Below are 19,833 nucleotides of genomic sequence, written 5' to 3'. Positions count from 1 at the left end.
TAGCTCAGCACAGAGGTAACCGAGACCACAGGGGTCTCTGAGCAAAGGCACCCCGAAACAGCAGAGAAGGATTTGCCCCGTAGAAAGCGTAACAAAATCTGCCTGAGGTTCATGCGCTCTCGGCCAGGAGATTAGAGAAGTTTCTTGGAGCAGGTTACTGTTCCTCCAAAGGTGAGCTGGAATTACAGAGGCCTCATTTGAGAAAAGAGAGGTCCCGTTGTGCAAGAACTTCTCTGGTCCCTCAGCTTTTCACAACAATGGAGGGCAAGGAAGGGCCAGAGGACGACCTGCTCCAGGGATGGGTGGGGAAACCTCACCTTGTCAGATCTCCCAGCACGGACACCAAGGGAGGCAACCGATTGCCTGAGCCCGGCGTTACCCCGAGGCAGCGAGGGACTCGCGTGAGGTGCCGTGGGGCTGCACAGCCCCCTGCTCCCTTCCCCAGCTGGGAGGCACCACGTACAGTCCTGCTCCCGAGGGCGAAACCCGGAGGGGCTTTGGGGGGACCCGAGCAAGACCCTCTGTGTCTCGGGAAAAGGCCTTTGTCCGTGCAGTGCTGCAGAGACCGAAATCTGCGCTTCTGGGTTTACACGAGCCCAAGAGCCTTTGGGTGTTAGTGGAAGGAAACGAGGGTGTCGATGAGTTACAAAACCTACCTGCTTGTTTGTGATTAACTTGAAGGCAGATTTTTAAATCTTCATTAGAAAGACATGATGCCTTACCCAATGGTGTATGAAGTGTTGCTGGTTCAGGCTGCCTTTGCTTTGACAGTCTCAAATAAATGTACCCAAATGTCAAGGTCACATTAACTTCTGCATAATTCTTGCTTTAATACCTAACCGGGATTCACCCTGCAGGCTAGTGATCAGAATGTGGGAAGATCAAACTGAAAGTCAGCTTTATTTTTATTTCTTAAAGGCGAGGGGGTTTGGATCCCAGACTTTTTTTTTTTTCTTCTCTGTGGTTATACAACACCGAGCACACTTTGATGCTCCTGAAGTACAGCCAAAGATAATTGCTCTGTGCTGTGCTGAAGCGGTGAAAGGATAACTTCTGGCCACGAATGTCATACAGCCTTACATCGTCTGCGGAAATGCATAAACTCACCTAGTTACTGATTTCAGTGGGACTGACACGTAAATAGAGCTCCTGTGCAGGTCTAAAAAGACTTCAGACCTCCGTGAGACAGACAAACGGTAACATGGGGCGCATTTGCACACTCTGCTAGAGGAAGGCTGCAAGAACATTAGCAAGGAGAAGGGAGCAGGAACTGCTGAGAGGAGCGGGATGAGCACTGTCAATCTAATCCTGATCTAACGATCCTTACTGTGGCCCTGGAGGCATGAGCTGGCCACGCCAGCCAGGACCTGGAGACCATTCCCAGACCCTCGGCAGATCTCCGGCCTGCCTCACCCAGTGTCCCCTCTGCAGCCATGGCCAATTTTTCACGTTTCAAAGACAAAAATCTCCCTTCCCCTACCAAAGAAAACACTGTCACTGCTGCCACCAAACAAACTCCTTGTGAACAAGATGCACATTGGGCAAAATCCTTCCTGCTTCTAAAACCAAGTATCTAACACCGGAGGTGTGGTTGCAGTCGGTATTTCACTACGCGGCTGTGTTACGAGCACATTTATGCCTTTGGTGTCTGAGATTCACTGTTCTGAGGCCAATATTGATGCCCTTGTTCATCAGCACCATTGTGCTTGATGTGGTACAGACACACTGCGTCCAGACACGCTGAACTCCAGCTTCCACCTGGGCAGAGCTGCAAAACGGCAGCCAGCGATCACCCAGCAGGTCAGTGGCTGAGCCAGAAACAGCCCACGCCTCAGGCCAGCACTGATAGCACTGTTTGGTTAATGCCCGTATGGTATTTAAAAGACAGACCATTTTCTGGGCTCAGATTTATACCCCAGCCCTTTCACGAAGATTAATTAGCTTTTGGCCATTGCTGTAGGCAATGCCCGGAAAGGCTGTCAGTCATTTTACGCGGGGAATGATGCGTGGTGTCACCTCTTCTCCTTCAGCACCAGCGCTGCTGCAGCGGAGCAGCGCTGCTCCCGTGGCCGGGTGCTCAGCAGAGCTCAGCACCGCAGCGCTCCTCACCTGGGTGCCTGCCCATGCCTCTGCCCTTAGGTGAGGGGATCTCAGCCTGGCTGGCTCTGGAGTAGCTCTGCAGTTCCTCACTGGCCTCTCTTCTTCCTATAGCAGGGTATGAGCAGCCAGGGAATGCCTAAAGCTATTAGTGAGGTAGTAACTGTGATAACTCATTAAGTGGATAGGGCTGGAAATCAATCAGTGATTTACAGGGCTCAGGCACCAAGCAATACAGATGGTGAAAAGGGAGGCAAGCGGTGTTGGTTGCCTTGCACCAAAGTCCGTCTCAGCTAGGGTGCGGGGCTTATTTGGGGTGCATGGAAAGGCCGGGGTTGGGGTGTAGTAGCTGTCGGGGTTAGGCAGAAAAAGGCTGATGGGGCAGTCTGGAAAAAAAAGAGATAAGGGAGGGGGGAGATGCGGGGATGGAGGCGCAGTGGGGGGGCTTGGGAAGGAAGCTGGCAGGGGATGGTGCCCGGTGGGGCTCCCCGCTGCCAGCCGTGTGCCGTGGGGGGTCCCACGCTCGGCCTGGCCTGAGCCCCCGTCCCCGCACCCCCCGCCAGCACGCCCTGCTGCTCCTCGCCCCCGCAGCCCGGGCAGGGCTGGACGCTTTCTCTGCTCCCCGTCCCAGCCGGCAGCACCCCGGCCCGCGGAGGGCAGCACCCCCGGGGCCGAGGGGAGCCGCAGCCCCCCGAGGCGGGGCGGGAGCGGGGCCGGGGCCGGGGCGGGCCACGGTGCGCACCGCCCCTGCGTATCGAGCGGCGGGCCGGGCCGGGCCGGGCTCCCGGTCCTGCAGCCGCCGCAGGCATGGCCACGGCGCGGCTGGCAGCGCTGTCCCGCTGCGGGCTGCTCCTCCTGCGCCGGGCGAGCGGGCGGCGGGGAGCCCCGCCGGGCAGGTACGGACGGGGACGGGGGGGCTGGGGTCCGGGGGGACGGGGCTGCGGCAACAGAGGGCGGGGGCTGTAGGGGAGGGAGTGTGTGGGGACGGGGGGTGTGGGCTATAGGGGATGGAGGGCTGTGGGGACTGAGGATGGGGGGCTATAGGGGACAGGGGGCCGTGGGGGTGGGGGGTATAGGGGATGGAGGGCTGTGGGGGCAGAGGATGAGGGGGCTGTGGGGCACAGAGGCTGTAGGGACAGGGATGAGGGCTCTAGGGGATGGAGGCCATGTATGATGGGGGACAGGGGCTATAGGGCAGCTGCAGAGCGATGTGGGTGTCCAGCCAGGTGGGTGGCTGCATGCAGGGAGGTTTCACTGCAGGTTCAGCTGGAGGTTTCACTCTCTGTGTGTGTTGCTGTCCCTTGGCTCCCCCAAAACCCCTCCAAAGTGGCAGAAGACAGGCTGCATCCCCTGGGTCTGCCCCCCTGGCCTGGAAAGGGACCAGGGGCAGGGACGAGCCCCACGCAGCGTGTGGATGGGTGTGAACATGTGTGCCCAGGGCTGAACTTTCTTTGTGCAGCAGCTCCACCCTGATTGCAGTAATGTGAAATGTATCGAGCAGCTTCTCCGTCCTCCTTCGGCGCTCTGACTTGGCAGGCTTCATCGGGCAGTGTCCCCGTCCTCCTGTGGTGCAGCAGGGTGGTGGGGGGCACTGGGGTGCCAGCAGGTCCAGGGCACCGAGGAGCTCTGGGGTTCGGGGGGTCAGACCAGTTCTTTCCCTTGCTTTTCTTCAGTGCTGCCTCTTGAAGCAAGTTCGTGGGAAAGAACGGCAGTAGGAAAGCAACTGGCTTTGGGAAAGGCTTTGAAGGATTAGCTGATATTCAGAGCCTAATACTCACCGGGAGGTATGACTTCCAGGGAGCAACTTCCCAAGAACTATGGGGAGGAGCTCTTGTTTTTCCACACATGGGGTCCGGGTGTTTCTTTTCAGCTGGGTTGAGATTAAGAGTGAGGTGGCTGAAGCCCCTGTGTGCGGCTGGAGCCAAAATTGCCGTGTTGGAAGCTGTTCTTAGGAAACAGGATCAGAAGGGAAGCACGACAGAGAGTTCACTGCCGTTTGGACTCCAGCCCAGAATTGTGAGGGAAACTGAGGGGCAGGAACACAAAGCACTTGGAGAATGAGGCAGCATATTTAGAGGAGTAAACTCTTTCTAGTAACATCATTAAAAAATTTATTAACGTTCTTAAGCAGTATTTATCCTTTTGGCAGGAAGAGTGCAGAGGGGAGAGAGGCGCAGCGGAAAATGCAACCAAAAAGTCTGCTGCAGTTGGAGTCTGAAAGCTCTGGGGACTTGATCCTTCCTCAAACCAAACCAAACAAAAAAAATGTAATCAGAACCTGGTTAACTCTTTAGTCAACAGGGTTGTTTTAAAGAGTAAAGAAGAGGTAAGGGTAGAGCAGAGCAGGGTTAACTTTCACCACTGTTTTATTGCAAGTTGTGTTACATAAAAGGCCCAAAAGCTCTTACTTTGGGAGGAGAAGCTCCTGGTAGATGTCCATGAACAAAGGAACTGGCTGGGGAGTCCGTGAACCTCTCAGAGTGTGAACTCTGTGGTCAGGACGGTTCCTAAGCCCTGGGAGGGCAAGGCCTTTCATCCACGTGCAGAGGGGATGGCACCACAGGTCAGGTCAGGTCGATGTCCTTCCCAGCTGCACAGCAGGGGCTTGCTTGTGTGCTCGTTGTAGGGGACAGGAGGTTCCACTGGAATCTCTGCCTTCTGTTTGTCTTTCGTCCCTTCTGATAACTTCTATAGAGGCTGGTGAAGAGTTAAAGGTGAAAAATGCAGCTGGTTATCTTATATCAACAACTATACAATGTTAGTTAGGGCTATTCAGGGATAAATACAAAGAGCTCCTAGGATTAGCCGAGAGGGCTTGCTTCAGTCTGATCGTTTCTGCTTGCCGCCATCGGGCCGGAGTGCTTTCTGGGTCTGCCAGCATCTGGCTGTTTGCGTGCCTTTCGCACGAGATGGGGAGGGGGATGCATTTTCCCCGCGTCTCTGATGTTTCTACGTTCACTTGCGCTGCTGAACTCCAGGGTTACGGAGTTTTGCAGGAGCAGCTGAGTGCTGAGGTTGGCTCATTTGCAGGCACCACAGGCTGTCTTGCCGCTGGAATGTGTTGCCAACAGAAGGCATGCGCTCTTACAGAGTGCTGTTTAACAGTCTATGCTGAGGCCCAAGAACAAGCAGAGTTTTATTTGCTCTCCTCCGGCTGAGGCAGGGAAATGAGAGCTGCTGTAATATCAGACCATTGGACCGTTGGTCTTGTTTTATCTCCAGCAGTACCTCCAGTTGCTTCATAGGAAGAGGTGGAGGGTGAATTACTTGTTTTCTGTAACAGAGATGAACAAAAAGATTATTTCTAAATCCTTTGGACCCTTTCTTCGTAGAGGTCTCTTGGTACATTCTTTCAGATCAGATATATACACTTGCTGTTGGCTATAGGCAGGAGGGAGGCCAATCCTACATTATTTCCAGCATGATGCTACTGATAATGAATGTATCTTGTATCTGCCTCGTTCCTGACCCCCCGTGCTTCCAACAGCCTGCTGTGTTTTATCCCACGCCTTTCACTTCTGCCATGGCCAGGAGATAAGTGATACAGAAATGCTGAAGCACATGCGAATATCAGGCCAGAATTCAGGGAGCTCAAAGTAGATGACAGCTGTGAATTTTGCTTTCCTTAATGTATTTGAAGAAACCATGTGAGCAAGCGCTTTGAGAGGAGTTAGTGACTCTGGGTTATGAGCGTGAGGTATCTTAGGCCCAAATTTCAAAGCTGCTGATGCTTTCATTTGAAGATGTGAATGCTTGGGACCTTTGAGAGCAAGCTATATGTGTTTTCACACCGTGAAGGGAGCCAGCAGCATTTTCACAGTGTTTTGGAGTGCAGGGCTTTATAAAGATATCTTTTACTGCTCTTTGATGCTCTGTCATCCCCATGTTTGGGAGTAGGGAGGAAGCCGTAGTCGCAAAGACTGGAGGCGGAACTGTCATTTGGCTCTGGCTTTGCAGCTTCTCGCATTTAGTGTGAAAGTCTGGTTCCTCCGAGGTCAGTGAAACCCTTTGGCTCTTCAGGCCTGGAAAAACTTGGGAGAGTAAGACCAGAAAGCCTGGTCTGCCTAGTGCTTTGCCAAGACGTGACAGTGTAAAATGTCACCCTTTTCATTAGCGATGCAGGGTTGTGCAAGTACCTCTTGAAGGCTGACTGCAGAGAGCAGGAGACTGTTTCAGCTGGACATTTTGGATTTTGACTGAATTTTCTCACAATCTGAATTTTCTAATAATTTTTCCTCCCCTCTCCAGTCTCTGTTTGTGGTGGCGTTTCGTTTTTTTGTTTTTCAGTTGTGCAGTAGAGCAATGTGTTGGACCTGATTTTTTTACCAACTAGTTGCTTGGGTGGTATTCCCAGAGGAACTGTGCAGTCTGTGAAATGCTTGTGTTTACTTGCTCCCAGTCCAGCCCAGTGCCGAGCCTGCTGGGCTCCCAGTGATCCCTGAGATGGTGCTCAGGGAAAGTGCTCTTGCACAACCGCGTCGGCAGCTGCTCTCTGGCCGCTCCAGCCCTTCTCAGGCTGCGGGAGCGAGCGGGGACCTCTCTCTATGCCTCAGCTGGCAGGGAAAAGCGGAGCGTTTAGGGACAGGCTCCGCTGAAACGGGAGGTGACTTGGCTTCAGAGAGACGTGAGTGTGGTTGTCTCCGTTAGACATTTTTGCAAATAGCCTGCGGTTTCCTCGTCTGCCTGTGTGAGCGGCTGGAGCTGCTTGCCTGAGACCACCCTACAGCGACGGGACAGTGGCGTCTCCGGTCGCCATTTCAAACAGCGAGCGGCCGTGGCTGCAGTGGCTTTTACCGCTTTCCCAGGAGCGTTCATCCTTCCCTTGCGTTAGGGAGAGCTTTTTCAACCTTTATTTTATATAACCTAGATTTATAAAGGCTTTTCTTCTGCAGAGCTTTCTTCCATCTCCTAGTTTATCTACGTGCCTTGCCCAGGAGCTTTCAAACAACAAAAGATAGTTCAGTTTGGCACTTGTCCTCCCTCCTGCTCCTCAGACAGCCCTACAGCCGTGATGTGAGTTGTCCAAGAGCCCTGCTATAGGAGGGACGTCCGAACAGAGCCAGTGGGAGTTGCACAACCCTCCATCTGCCGAAAAGCAGCGGGGGACGGAGGGTCAGGCCGTTCGCTCGGCTCTCGGAGCAAAGCTTCCCCCGGAAGTTAAAACCTTGTTTTGTGCTTCTCTCCAGGCTGAACTCCACCCCGCAGAGGAAGTAGCTTCATGCTAGGTTTTGTTTCTCGTGGGCAGGAAAACAAATCTTTTGTGGTAACTAGCACCGAGCCTTTGCAGAACATTGATCCCATAATGAACGGGGGGAAAATTGAGTTCAGGCTGATCTGGTTTTCCTCTTTAGGGTGGGGATCCCCGCCATTATACGCTGAATGTGCAAACACAGGGCATTGCCTCTGAGCTATGCACCCCACAAGTGTCGCTTAACCCTGTCCTTCCTGGTCGTCTCCTAAGGTGGGAGTGGAGGAGCTGAGAGCACAGAGGGAGGCAGGGAAGAAGTGAGGAGGGGCAGCGAAAGCGGGGGGCTGCCCGGGGAGGAGGGCAGTGTGGTGGGGGGTGGCTGCAGGGGCAGAGAGAGGCTCGGAGCAGGAGGTGGAGAGAGAAACCGGGACAAGAACTGCAGCACTCGGGTGGTCAGGAGCTGCCCTTTGAGGGGAGTTCGCTGCTTTTCCACTGATGATCAGACCTCAGTGAAAGCCTTAATGATTTTAAAAATTGTTTTCCCTACCGCCCTGCCCGTATCTTCTCATTGCTGCCTCTCCTAACTGCGTTCCCTCTCCAGCTTGGCCTCCAGCACAATGTCTCTGTGCTCCTCTCAAGGACCCTGCCATGCCATTCCTGCCCAGGTGCTGCTCTCCTGAAACACCTCCCTGCTCGCCTCCTCCCCTCCTGTCCCGTGTTTGCAGTGGGTGTAGCCTCCTCCACCCCGTCAGCCTGCTGTATTATTGCCTCTGCACTTCTCCCCCCTCATCTCGCTGGTAGCTCCTCGTTTTACTGATGCTGTCTTCAGTACCATGAACTCTTTGCGGTCTAGCTGGCAGAGATAGTTAATGTGTGTACAGCCGGTTTGTTGTTGTATACACAGACCGTTACTTTGTAAATGCCTCTTGGTTACAGCTCAACTTCTTTGAACTCTTCTAAACAGTTTTTATTCTGCAGGATTAGACTCTTTGCAGAGCTTTTTGGAGACTGATAAAATGACAGCTCTCTGACTTTAACTTTCTCAGTCATCTGCTCTTTCCAGCACAGAGAAGCCAGTTGGGGGTATTTCCCTACAAACTGTTTTGATTGTGTTCCTTCCAAGTTATTTGCACTTTTTAATGTTGCAGAAAGACCAAACCCAGTTGCCATCTCTCAGGAAACTGCAGAGTCCATGATCTGTCCAGATATCCCGAAATGTCCGGGTAGCTTTCACCCCAGGTGAAGGACTGTAGGACCAGGCTGTGCCCGGTCTGCAGGGCTGGTGCAAGCTCCTTCCCCATCAGTGAGCAGGGTCCTGGTTTCAAGCGGAGGGATGGAGGCTCTGCCTGTGCTGCCTGCTGGTGTGGGCAGGTCCAAGTGGGTGCACTGGGGTTACCGAGGCCGTCCGCCTGCCCGGTGCCCCCCGGGCTGCTGCATGCACTTTCCAAGTCCTTTTGGAGGTCTTCCTGATCTTGACCCACTGAAGCGGCTGCCTGTGGTTCCCTCCAGTGGGAGGATGTGCATCAAGTACTCCTGGTACTGTTGGCAGGTTGATAATCCTTCCAGACAGGGAGAATTGTATTGATGGGTCATATTAAAAAATAGACTCTTCGCTCTTTTCTTTCACAGTGCCCTGCACACAGGGATGCCCTCTGCCTCCCACAGGGTGACCAACAGCTATGTCCAGGGGACCTTAGACGTTCCCCTTCTCACCAAAACCATGGGCCAGTGCCTGGATGAGACCGCCGAGCGGTTTCCCGACCGCGACGCCTTGGTCTTCTGCCGAGATGGGGTTCGGAAGACATTTGCTCAATTCAAAGAGGAGGTGAGTGCCTGGTTCGCCCCTCGGAGAGCCCAGGCGGGTTGGTAACGGCAGCAGCAGGCATGATGCAGAAATGGAAAATGGTTTCATCGCTCGGCTCAGGAGTGAGGTTTGCTGTATGCAGATCTTCATCCTGGCCCTGAGCAGAGAGCAACAGCACCTCCCCAGCACACACCGATGGGTGTGTGCTGCCTTTGTCCTCCTTAGAGTCTCGAGATCAAAGGGAGAAGGCGGCGTATGTAAAATGCTCGCTGAATATCCCAGAATGAACTTGCATACTTAAAAATTATCACTGCTATCTGATGTGTTACGGGCTGAGTTATGGTGGTTTTCTCCACTGGAGTAGGCTCCAGCTCTTGTATTGGTCACTCTGCTCTGACTGTCAGAGGTCCTGAGTGTGGGGGGGTTTCTAGTCCAAGCACAAAGGCAACTGAGCAAAGTCAAGGACTTGGTCTCAGTATCATATATAAAAATGGGTGTGGGTGTATCTGTGCATGTGTATGCATGCATATTGCATAAAAGCATACGGTTATATGTATTCTAAATGGAGGGGCAATATTTCAAGGCTCAGCACCTGGAAAGTTTCTATTAAATGTATGATACGATCTTGGATGGGAAGATTTTTTTTTTCTTTTTTTTTTTGGATTTACTAGTGTTTTGGTTACATCCATTCAGATAAATAAGATTGGCTGTGTTCACCCTAATTTTAAAAAGTAGGCTGTAATTCAGAACTAAATCAGAGAATAGCTATTCCTCAAATTCATATCTCCTACAAGGTAGATTTCATGAATTCGTTTGAGAACATAACAAAACTATAAAAACTTTCCTGAATACCTCAGAATATTCATACATACATCTGCACACCTGAAACACACTTACCATCTTGCAAGATAAAGTAGTCGTGTTAATATAGTGGCTGAATTCAAGTTAATGAGGATAGGAACCCCAGACTGGTCAAAAATTGCTTGATACCGTTTTCTTCACCTGAGTCCTTTTAGAAGTAAGTGGTATGCCAGAGGGGAGGCAGATCCAACAGTGTGGATGGGCCCAGCCTATGGATAAGGCTTAGTCCTAAGTTGAGTTGATGAGGAGCTAGACACTAAATAGTCTTTGGGCAAGAATTAATTTGCAACTATTTGTACATAATTGCCTATTTTGGTTTCCTTCCTGCTTTGTTGTATTGTTCCACGCTTGTTATTTTCATGCTTTCAGTCAACCTGCTAAGCCAGGGCTGGTCTGTGCTCCGTGACTCAGAAGATGCTGCTGCTGCAGCAGTAGGCTGACAGACTGTGCAGCAGAGGTACATTCTGTCCGATTTCAGTTGCAAAGATGATGCTTTTTCCCCAGAAAGCAGTGCCTGGAGAAGAATATCCCCCGCTGCATCCTGTGTGTGATCCTCGGGCTCTTGTCTTGTATTTTACAGGTGGACCACGCGGCAGCTGGGCTTCTGGCTCTTGGCCTGAAGAAGGGAGACCGACTGGGGATGTGGGGTCCCAATAAATATGAGTGGGTTCTCATGCAGTTTGCAACTGCCCAGGCAGGAATTGTCCTGGTAAGGAGTCTGCAGTGTCTGGGTTTTTAGCAGTCTCTCGGGAAAGGAAATGGAGACAAAGAAACAATAGGAGATACTGGAGAGTAAAGTTTGTTGTCTCTTTTTTCCATGTTCTTACCCAGCATGTTGGCTATAACTGAATGCAGTATTTAAACAGCATCTGTGCAGCCCGCTGCGTCTTTGTCCCCCACTATGTAGGAAAGCAGACTGCAGAGGAAGGAGCAGCAAGAAATGGACTGCTGTGAACTGGCTTGCAGCAGCCGATGATAGAAGATGTGCTTTTGCCTGTAGGACCATTTTTATGCAGCGTGCTGCCGTCCTAAACAGTTACCAGCTATTTAGATCCCTTCTAAATAGGGCCTGTATTGCTCCACGGTGCAAATGCTTACTTAAAAATCCAGTCCAAGCTGCATATCCCTAAAAGCCAATTTTCATTTGATAGTGTGACCTGGCACATTCACCAAAATGCATCTTACTTAGACAGTGCACCGTGGTAAGGACTGCTCCCTGCCTTCTGGTCCGTTTTCTTCATCAGGGTTCATGCCAGTGTCTGCTAAGACACAGTAACAGGGTGGATGAGCATGGCTCAGTATGAACCTGGTGGTGAACTCAGCTCCAGTGGCCAATACTGCTTCTGTGGAGAGCTGGACAGGAGAAAGCTGGTATTTTCATGGTTGTCCTTCAAGAAACCTGACTTGCATTTGAGTTTGCAGTCTTCAGTTTAGTGGATTAAATGTCTGCCTGGGAAACAAGAGGTCTGGTTTCTGTTCCTGAAACTCTGTTTTGACTTTGTGACCTCACATAAATCTCTTCTCTTTTTTTGGTTGTTTTCTTTCATGCAAACACAGGATACAGCTGATTTTTCTGGTGAATGTGAAATCCCTGTGGTGGTGAGCTCTTAGTTCTGCATGTTGGAGGAGAGGTTTTGCCTGTGGCTTGTCCCCAGGAGAACTTTTCTGCTGGAATATGTGTTAGGGGAGAGGGTTTTCAAGGCAAGAGTAACTCTGATCAACCTTCTTGTTTCTCCCTCTTCAGGTATCTGTGAATCCAGCCTACCAGGCCCTTGAGCTGGAGTTTGTCATCAGGAAGGTTTGTATGGTGCTCGCTGGTAATGCTAATTGATTCGTTGTGAGAACTCATACAAGCAGGCGTCTGTTAAAGGGGACAGTGGGGACACAGTACAGATGAGCTTCTGGTTAAGCACTTGGGCATATCGGGAAGAGGCAGGGAGAACTGGCTGGAGAACGGGGCTGGTGGTGGCCACGTAGAGGAAACACCACCACGCAGTGACCAAGGCGATGAAGCCGCAGTGAAGCGGTCGTGTTTGTTGCTTCTCCCTTTGGCTGCCACCCTGTCCGTTTGATGGAGACTTCTGCATCCTTCTCATCCCTCTCTCTCTGCTAACAACCACGTACTGCCAATATTACACCAATAACAACCGTACCTGCTAGCAGTTATTTACTAGGGAGTGAGGAAAACAAGGCAAGACTAAATATCCGACCCAGGGACTGTTCTACCCAAGAAGCTGGCAGCCAGGACAGCAGACAGTATGTAGTAACAGAGCGTGGCTGCAATCTCTAGAGGCAACATCTGTCTTAAATCAGTTCTAACTTTCCCACGCTCATGCTCCAGCCTGGCTGGGAGGGAGAGAACCGCCCGGCCGTCCTGCCTGACTCGGTGCCGTCCTGCCTGACTCGGTGCCATCCTGCCTGCCTCCCGCTTGGGGCAAAAATCACCATCTGGGATTTTGACCTTGAAAGTAGAAAAGAGGAAGGCTCAGAAAGGACCAGCCTACTTGATAGCTTGTTTTCTCCTTCCCAGATGTGTCCTAGGCCTTGCCGGCCTTGAGTTTAACCTGGTTTGTGCTAGGTATTGCCACTGCTTGACATCTTTCTGCTGTCTGATTGCGGCTGCCTCAGCTGCCCTCGTATACCTGCCTGGGTTTGAGTTTGTGATGTGCAGAGCACCGGTCAGTTTAGACTGTTCTGGCTCCTTAGCTCCAGTAATGAGGAATCCAGGCTGCTAAACATTTGATGGCTAGAAATTAATCCTAGGATTAAGAAGCTAACTTGCTCACCTGTTGTTTGTTCAGCTTTAAGTCAAAGGCTGATATTAGGAGAGCTGGAACCACATGTGGGTCTTCCCAGCACCATGCAAGTTCTGGCTTCACCTAGAAAGAGGTGGATAATTTCTAGCAATAAAGAGAGACTTTTCTCTTGCATCAGTAACTCTGTAATTTGGTTGTTTTTGCAATTTGAGTTCCCATTTTGTCCTTCGTTTAATCCTCTTACGGTAGTCTCACTGGTGTCACTCCTGTTTTCATGCGTTAGGATTGAACACAGTGCTGCGGTGAAGCACGTCTCTTCCAGTGTGGATGTCCACCTGCTTCTCGCACCAAGTGGAAATGTAAACGGCAGTATTTTCCTTTTTCCCCAGTGAGACCTGGCTTTTGTTTTCCTTTCCATCTCTCTGTGTCAGATTCTGCTCTGATTTTTCTCCTCCAGTGTAAATTTGGAGTGTCGATGGGGTAAGAGCAGAAACGTGCTTCACCTCCATTGGAGATTACTCCTGTCTCACCCTCCCAGGTTTTCTAGCATTCCTAGCTTTCCCATGTACCTTTGGCACTGGGATCTCTGGTGTCCCTCACTCCCCTAATTATTTGTTTGTGTTTGTTTATTTGCACAACAAAACCCCTGAAGACTTTCGGGCTCTGCCTGTTGGATCCTGTCAGCCTGTGCAGTCCCTTCCTCGCTCCGTCAGGTTCCCTTCCTTTGCTATATACAGAAATACATGCTGAATAACCATTCCTCTGATTCCTGCTGTATTTCCAGGGCTTTGTAAAAGCAAACTGATGAGAGGTTTCATATGACAGGCCCTTTGAAGATGGGTCTGCTGCCATTCAGGTTGAGACCAAGTGAGAGATGCCCAACTAGAGACCCTTATCTCATATAGCATCTGCACTGCAAGCTCCTCTCCTCACATAGCATCTATTTTGCAAAGCTAGTTCAACCAGAATAGTAGTTTGAAGGAACTAATAGTAAAAAGTTACAAAGGCCCAAAACGTCCTAGAACAGATAGAGTCCCCTGGGTTCTGGGCAGACTATTCCAGAAAATACAGCAAATGTTTGTCTTCCCTTCTGACAAACCCCAGAGGGTACTTACAAATAATTTATTGGCATAGCCTTGGTCTTCTTATTTCACGAACCTTGGGAAAACAATGAAAACAGCTGAGTAAAAAATTTATGTAAATAGTTTATTTGACAAGAATGCATTTTTTTGGGAAGATGAAAGCAATTTGCAAATCTGGGTCAAATTCAGCAAATCTCCTCTGCTGAAAAAGAAATAGAATTTCTTGGGGTAATTAAAGTGCTTTGTTTCAGGATTATGTAAATGTAAAGGTTGAATGAAAAATGTTTTAATTTTCAAAATAGCTAATGCTTTAAAAAGAGGTGGAAAAATCTTAGGGAATGGAACACCTTAAAAAAAAAAAAACCCACAACAAAACCTTGGCTTGACCTGAGAGGTAGTCCTTAGGTTTCCTTGTTTTTCCAAAGTTCCTCAAAAATCCTCATTTCAGATCAACTCAAATGAATTTTTTTCTTTTTCCCCCTTCATATTTTGGGACTGGGCTTTTTGTTAGCGTTGGGACTCCTAATCTGAAAAATCAGATGTTTGCCTTGTGCTCGCAATGAGGAGTATTGATCCTGGGAGAAGAGGGAACCTCAGGCTGCAGCTCTGCTCTCTTGCCCAGCAAAAAGCAACCAGCCCATCCCGAACTGAACACTGGGGAGGAGCAAAGCACTGGCTGCACGCCTGGATCGGGGTGCTGGGTGTGCAGTAACAGCACCCTGCCCTGCGCTTGCGGGGTTTTATGAGTACACAGCTGTAAGGGCTCCGATTGCATTTGCCCTTGGTGAACCTGCCTGCTGGAGGCATGTCTCCAGCCCCGGGAGAGTGGCTGCTGCACCCTCACTGTGCAAAGACCTATGTCATGCTCTTCAGTGAATCTTTAAAGCACTGCACACCATGGCTCTTACTAGGAAAAGTTAAAAATCTCCAGGTTTAGTCTGGAGAGAGCTCATTGTATCATGTGCTTACAGAAACAAGGCATGGAGAAAATCCCGGTGCGGTGTTAATGGCTAATGCTTGCTGTGTGGCGTCACAGGACTGTGCACGTTCCTGTGTCGGTGATGACTGCTCTTTATCATGTCTTGAATATCAGCCTGATGTGACTTCTCATGAGTTTCTGTCTCCCTTCACAGGTTGGCTGTAAGGCACTGGTGTTTCCCACTCAATTTAAAACACAGAAATACTATGATATACTAAAGCAGTCATGTCCTGAGCTAGAAAAATCCAGTCCAGGGGGAATAAAGAGCAAAAGGTGAGTTAGGAACATCTGGTGTCTGTACTGACCTCACAGCCATGTCCTGCCTTGTGTCCTCTCAGCTGCACAACACAGGCTCTAGCAGAAGGACCTGCACAGGCTCTCATCTGGAGAGAACGGGTTAGGCTGTCCTGGAAGTTTGCCCTGACCAGTGTACGCCTATCCAGGCAGCTTTCTCCTTGCTCCATTATTGTTGACGGTATTTTTCTTCCTACCAGGCTACCTGACTTATCCGTTGTCATCACAGTGGACTCCAAGCTGCCTGGCACCTTCCACATGGATGAAGTGATGCAGGCTGGGGACAGCAGCCATATGAAGCAGTTAAGAGCTGTGCAGCGGACCCTCTCCTGCGATGAGCCCATCAACATCCAGTTCACTTCAGTAGGTGCTTCTGCCTGCTCCATGCCTTGTGGCTGGGTTCCTTGCTGGGGACACAGGGGAAGATGCATGCGATGCTGAGCATCCCATTTCCTTTGCCTTCTGCCCTCTGAGACCAAGCCCTGGTTCCATCTTCTCCTGTAGGATGGAGGAAGGGTTCTAGCACTTCCCCTTGTTTCTTCCATTCTTGATGCTCAACCCTTTGTCAAGGGCTGATGGAGATGAGAGGGTGTCAGGTGAATTCTGTCCAACTGAAGTTGGACCATTTTTTTTGTGTGGTTTGGGATTAAGATGTCATTAAAGAAGAAAATAAAGTCTCCCAGGTCTGAATGGAGAACAAAGTGCAAGATCACCCTAGAATCTGCCTGGGAAATTGCCCCGGAGAGCACATGTAGCTCATCCTCGGGAAGGGTGGCATCATTGCATAATGCCCCGTGTCTTTCAGGGGACAACGGGAAGCCCCAAAGGAGCCACCCTCTCTCACAGGAACATTGTGAATAACGCCAATCTCATCGGTCTGAGGCTGGGGATCACAGAGCAGGTGGGTCTCCGTCGGAACACAATTTGGGGTGGCCTCCGCTGCCGCAGAGAGACCACGTGTGTGGAGAGCATTGGTGCTTGTTCGGCAGAAGGGCAAGATGTCTTGCTGCAAATGACGTTGAGGGATACTCATGCGTAACACTTCTCATTTCACTGATGTTTCATTTTAGTTGCATGTGAAGTTTTTTTGGGGGGGGGGGAAGATGCCTTTCTGTGAGGGAAAAATTGTGAAATTAATCACTTTTCATTTTGGTGAATACTCATTTCAAATAATTACAAGACTTTGGGTGTTAGCTTTGAATTCTGTTGAATGAGGATTTAATTTATTTTACATGACTTTGTTTCATGTCATGTATACAGTCTCGTTACTCTTATGAGGATCTGACCTTTCTATTTGTAGTTCCTTTTGAAAATTGTTAAAGGCAAATATTTTCTTTTGAAGTTCTGAAGTAGTTATTTCTAACACAACAGCTTTGATCCAGAAAAAAGATGGGTTGTTTCAATCAGCCTTCAGAGCCTTTGGTGTTTTTAAAAACCAAATAAAATTAATAGCATGTGCCAAGTCCTGCATATTTCATGCCTGTCATACTGCTACTGCTCTTCTCTTCTGGCATATCATAGAATAATGTGTAAGCAGTACCGGACCAAAAAGTCCAGCAAAGAAAAGACATTGCAGAATTACAGAATGAAATTTTGACATTGAAAACTTCCCAAACTGATTTTTATTAAAGGCAGGAAGCATCAGCATCGTGTTTCCACCTAACGGGAACACAGATGAATGTCAGATTTCCAGCAAGTTTTAAATGAATCAGGGAAAGCTCCTCCGTTCAGAAATTTGAGCTCCAGCAGTGAGCTGGGCTAGTCACGGACTGGAAGATCTCCTCTCCTCACTGTTGTCTTTGGCTTGATCCCAGGACTATCGCGTCGGCCTCCCCACACCTCTCTATCATTGCCTGGGGTCAGTAGGAGGCTGCATGGTGATGGCTCTGCACGGGTCCTCCTGCATCTTCTCATCGCCGAGTTTCGAGGGGAAGGCTGCACTGGAGGCAGCGTCTCGAGAGAAGTGAGAGTTTGTTTGTGTCTTGCCACAGCGGAGTTCGTTGCCTCGTGGCGATGCTTTCTTCCCTTGTCTCGCCTGCCAGGCCATTGCTCGCGCTTTTCCTTCCCGCGATGGGAGAGGCAGGTTTGCTGGTGCAGATACTTGCACAGGCACTTCAGGAGCCTAAATCCTGCCTTTTCAGCTGCGCTTGGGAGTTTGTCACGCTTCTCTTTTCCCAAAAATAAGGGATCCTTCAGGTCACTGTAGGGCTTTGGCTGGAAAGCGTAGCGGTGTCTTGGTTTGCTATGGCTGCTGCGTGTTTACACCTAACCGCCTGCCCTCCTTCTCCAAGTCCACCTCTGCTGCTGAGACAGTTGCATTTCCAGCTTGTTCTTCATGTGTAGCTTGTAAAACAAAAGAGCTATCATTGTGTCTGCATAATACACACATATATATATTTATATGTATTTTTATACATACGTACGTATATGTGCACGGATGAAGAGCACGTCTGCTGTGCCTGCCTCCGTGCTGCTGCTCCGCAGCCCCGCACACGATGGGACGGGATGGGGTGCTGAGCTGGGGCTGCCCCCGGTTCCAGCTCTGCAGCTTTGCCTTTTCTCTTCCCTTCCTGAAGATGCTCCTTTCTACACGGCACACCAACCATGTTTATAGACATGCTCTCCCAGCCGGACTTTGACTCCTACGACCTGTCAGCTCTCCGGGGAGGTAAGTCTCGGAACTCAAACGGAAAAATCCCAAGAAACTGGATATTACTGGTTCCCTGCTGGGAGGCTGCATTAAGCTTTGCGAGCAAATGGCTCTTATGGAGGGAAGAGTTTAGTTGCACGAGCCTTGTGTTTCACTGTTAATTTGACGCTACATTTCCTTTCCTTGGGGTTTCCTTCAAGAATCATGTATTTTTAGGACTCTTCTTTCATCTTAAGGCAGTCTAGGGAAGGACCTTTCTGTTTGATCTGCGAGGGAAGATAGCAGGAATAGCCTGGTTTTGCTCCACTCTCCTCTCACCAGCCACCACCGTGTGGCAGCAGATGCTTTATGTGCTTTAGGCTGGTGCAGTCCCTAAAGCAGAGCTACGCTGTGATTTCTCTGACCTAAAGTTTTCTGCCTGTTTTTGAAGTCAGTCATCTAAATACTGGAGAGGGTACGATAACGTGTGCTGGAGCTTTCTCTCTCGTCACAGCCAGCCTCGGGAATAGCTGAGCCGAAGCGGGGAGACCACCAGCCCTTTTGAGGCAATAACAGCACGGAGAGAACATGGTGCTGGAGCATAAAGAAACATTTAAGCAGATTACCTAATCATCTCTGCTATGTGAAAAATGATCCTGTCTCATCTTGTTCTCTAGCAAAGCCTATATATTACCCCGCTCTTTTGCTCTGTCATCCTAGGACGGAACAGGTGAAAATGTGATCTGCCCTCTCCCAGTAGGGCTGCTCTGAGCAAGGCAGGAGGAAAGGTTTTTGATTTTATGGTGGTGATGATCGATGGGAGTATTTGTCCTGCTAAAAATCTGTGCCTCTTTCTGCCCTGAATCTTTCCTTTTTGGGAACTGCAGCTTGGGCTAGGTTTGTGCTATAGAGTTTATTTTCCTAACGAGTGAACTCTGCCAACCCTTGATTCATTCACGCAAACTGGCCTTGCTGCAGCCTTTGCTTCTAGAATAACTAGGACCTGTATCCATAAAAATAGAAAGTATTTTGACAGGAACCGGTGTATCCCAAAGGTCTTGCCAACGTTTAAATCTGGGAGTGCAGAACCTTCTGAGGGACCACTCCTGGGAATAAATAGATGGTTTCCAAGATGGTCATCTTTTCCTCTTTCTTCCAGGAATCATTGCAGGTTCTCCTGTTCCCCCTGAGATCATGAAGATGATTATCACCAAGATGCACATGCCGGAGGTCGTGGTGAGTCATGGTTGCTGTGACTAGAGCTACAAGTGGTGTTTGTCATGGTGAGACCCTGAGTTTGGGCATCTCTGCACTGCAGCGGTACCCGGCGGTGCCAGAGCTACTGGGATCAGGCGTGATGGGACCGTGGGTGCGAGGCCAGGCTGAGGAGTGAAGGTGTAGAGGGGCTGGGAGGAAGAAGGGGGATTCTGCCTCGTTGCTGGTGGGGTGTCTGGGACGGAAGCTTTCTAAGAAGGGAAGACATTGCATTCAGTGTTGTAAACTGAGCTTCTGCTAGTGCGTTTCAAAGCTTTTATAAATCCTTCTGTTGTACATGCTGCAAGGATGAATGATTACGGAAGAGGCATTGCTGGTTTGTATCGGTGTGGGTGGGCGCACGTGTTCATCTTGCTGCAGGGCTGTCGGGTTTCTTTCACCATCCTGGCCTGCATGCAATATAAAACCTTGTTGCATGCTACGCGTTTGAGTCTGAACGTGGGAACGGCGCCATCCACATGTGCAGCACCAGGCATTGCATTGCCAGAAGGGCAGCACGTGTGGGACCACGTGTGCTGCTGCTCCATCGCATGGCCTTGCACCCTCGGCCTGTGCAAGAGCATCAGCGTATCCTGCATGTGGAGGGGGACAGGCCACCAGCGAGAGGGGCTCAGTGGCATTCCAGGTGACGTGTTTCGTAGGCAGGTCCTGCCATCTGCACGTGTGTGCCTGTGAGTGAATGGCTGAGCCAAAAAAGGACTTTTTTGTTTCACTTTAAAGGAAAGCACTTCGGTGCCACGCGGCTTGCAAATGCTGAGGAAGCAGACTGTTGCGGTGGATAAACACGCAGGGCTGGGAGTCAGATTAGCCGTGTTATTGTTGGCAGAGCCCGACTGCACCAGCACCAGGGTTTTACAGGGACGACTGT

The 19,833-nt window shown here is 50.2% G+C and overlaps 1 protein-coding gene across 3 annotated transcripts in view; it reads left to right on the top strand.

Annotated features, from left to right (window-relative positions):
• Nucleotides 1-2,904: 2,904 nt before the first annotated feature.
• Nucleotides 2,905-19,833, top strand: part of ACSF2 (acyl-CoA synthetase family member 2) — a 37,833-nt gene continuing 20,904 nt past the window's right edge. The window contains exons 1-10 of one of the 3 annotated variants that reach the window (XM_050908455.1): nt 2,905-2,972; nt 8,915-9,110; nt 10,531-10,659; nt 11,695-11,748; nt 14,922-15,040; nt 15,262-15,424; nt 15,867-15,962; nt 16,876-17,024; nt 17,638-17,729; nt 18,850-18,926. In XM_050908455.1, the coding sequence (XP_050764412.1) occupies nt 2,905-2,972; nt 8,915-9,110; nt 10,531-10,659; nt 11,695-11,748; nt 14,922-15,040; nt 15,262-15,424; nt 15,867-15,962; nt 16,876-17,024; nt 17,638-17,729; nt 18,850-18,926 (1,143 nt within the window). Of the gene's footprint in view, nt 2,994-8,914; nt 9,111-10,530; nt 10,660-11,694; nt 11,749-14,921; nt 15,041-15,261; nt 15,425-15,866; nt 15,963-16,875; nt 17,025-17,637; nt 17,730-18,849; nt 18,927-19,833 lie in introns of all 3 variants that reach the window. The other 2 variants (XM_050908454.1, XM_050908456.1) reach the window with 2 other exon arrangements.

The sequence above is a fragment of the Gymnogyps californianus genome, chromosome 19 (genome assembly GCF_018139145.2).
Source record: "Gymnogyps californianus isolate 813 chromosome 19, ASM1813914v2, whole genome shotgun sequence".
In the NCBI taxonomy this organism is placed as follows: domain Eukaryota; kingdom Metazoa; phylum Chordata; class Aves; order Accipitriformes; family Cathartidae; genus Gymnogyps; species Gymnogyps californianus.
The sequence above is the reverse complement of the archived record's forward strand: the minus strand, read 5'-3'. Positions and strand labels throughout refer to the sequence as shown.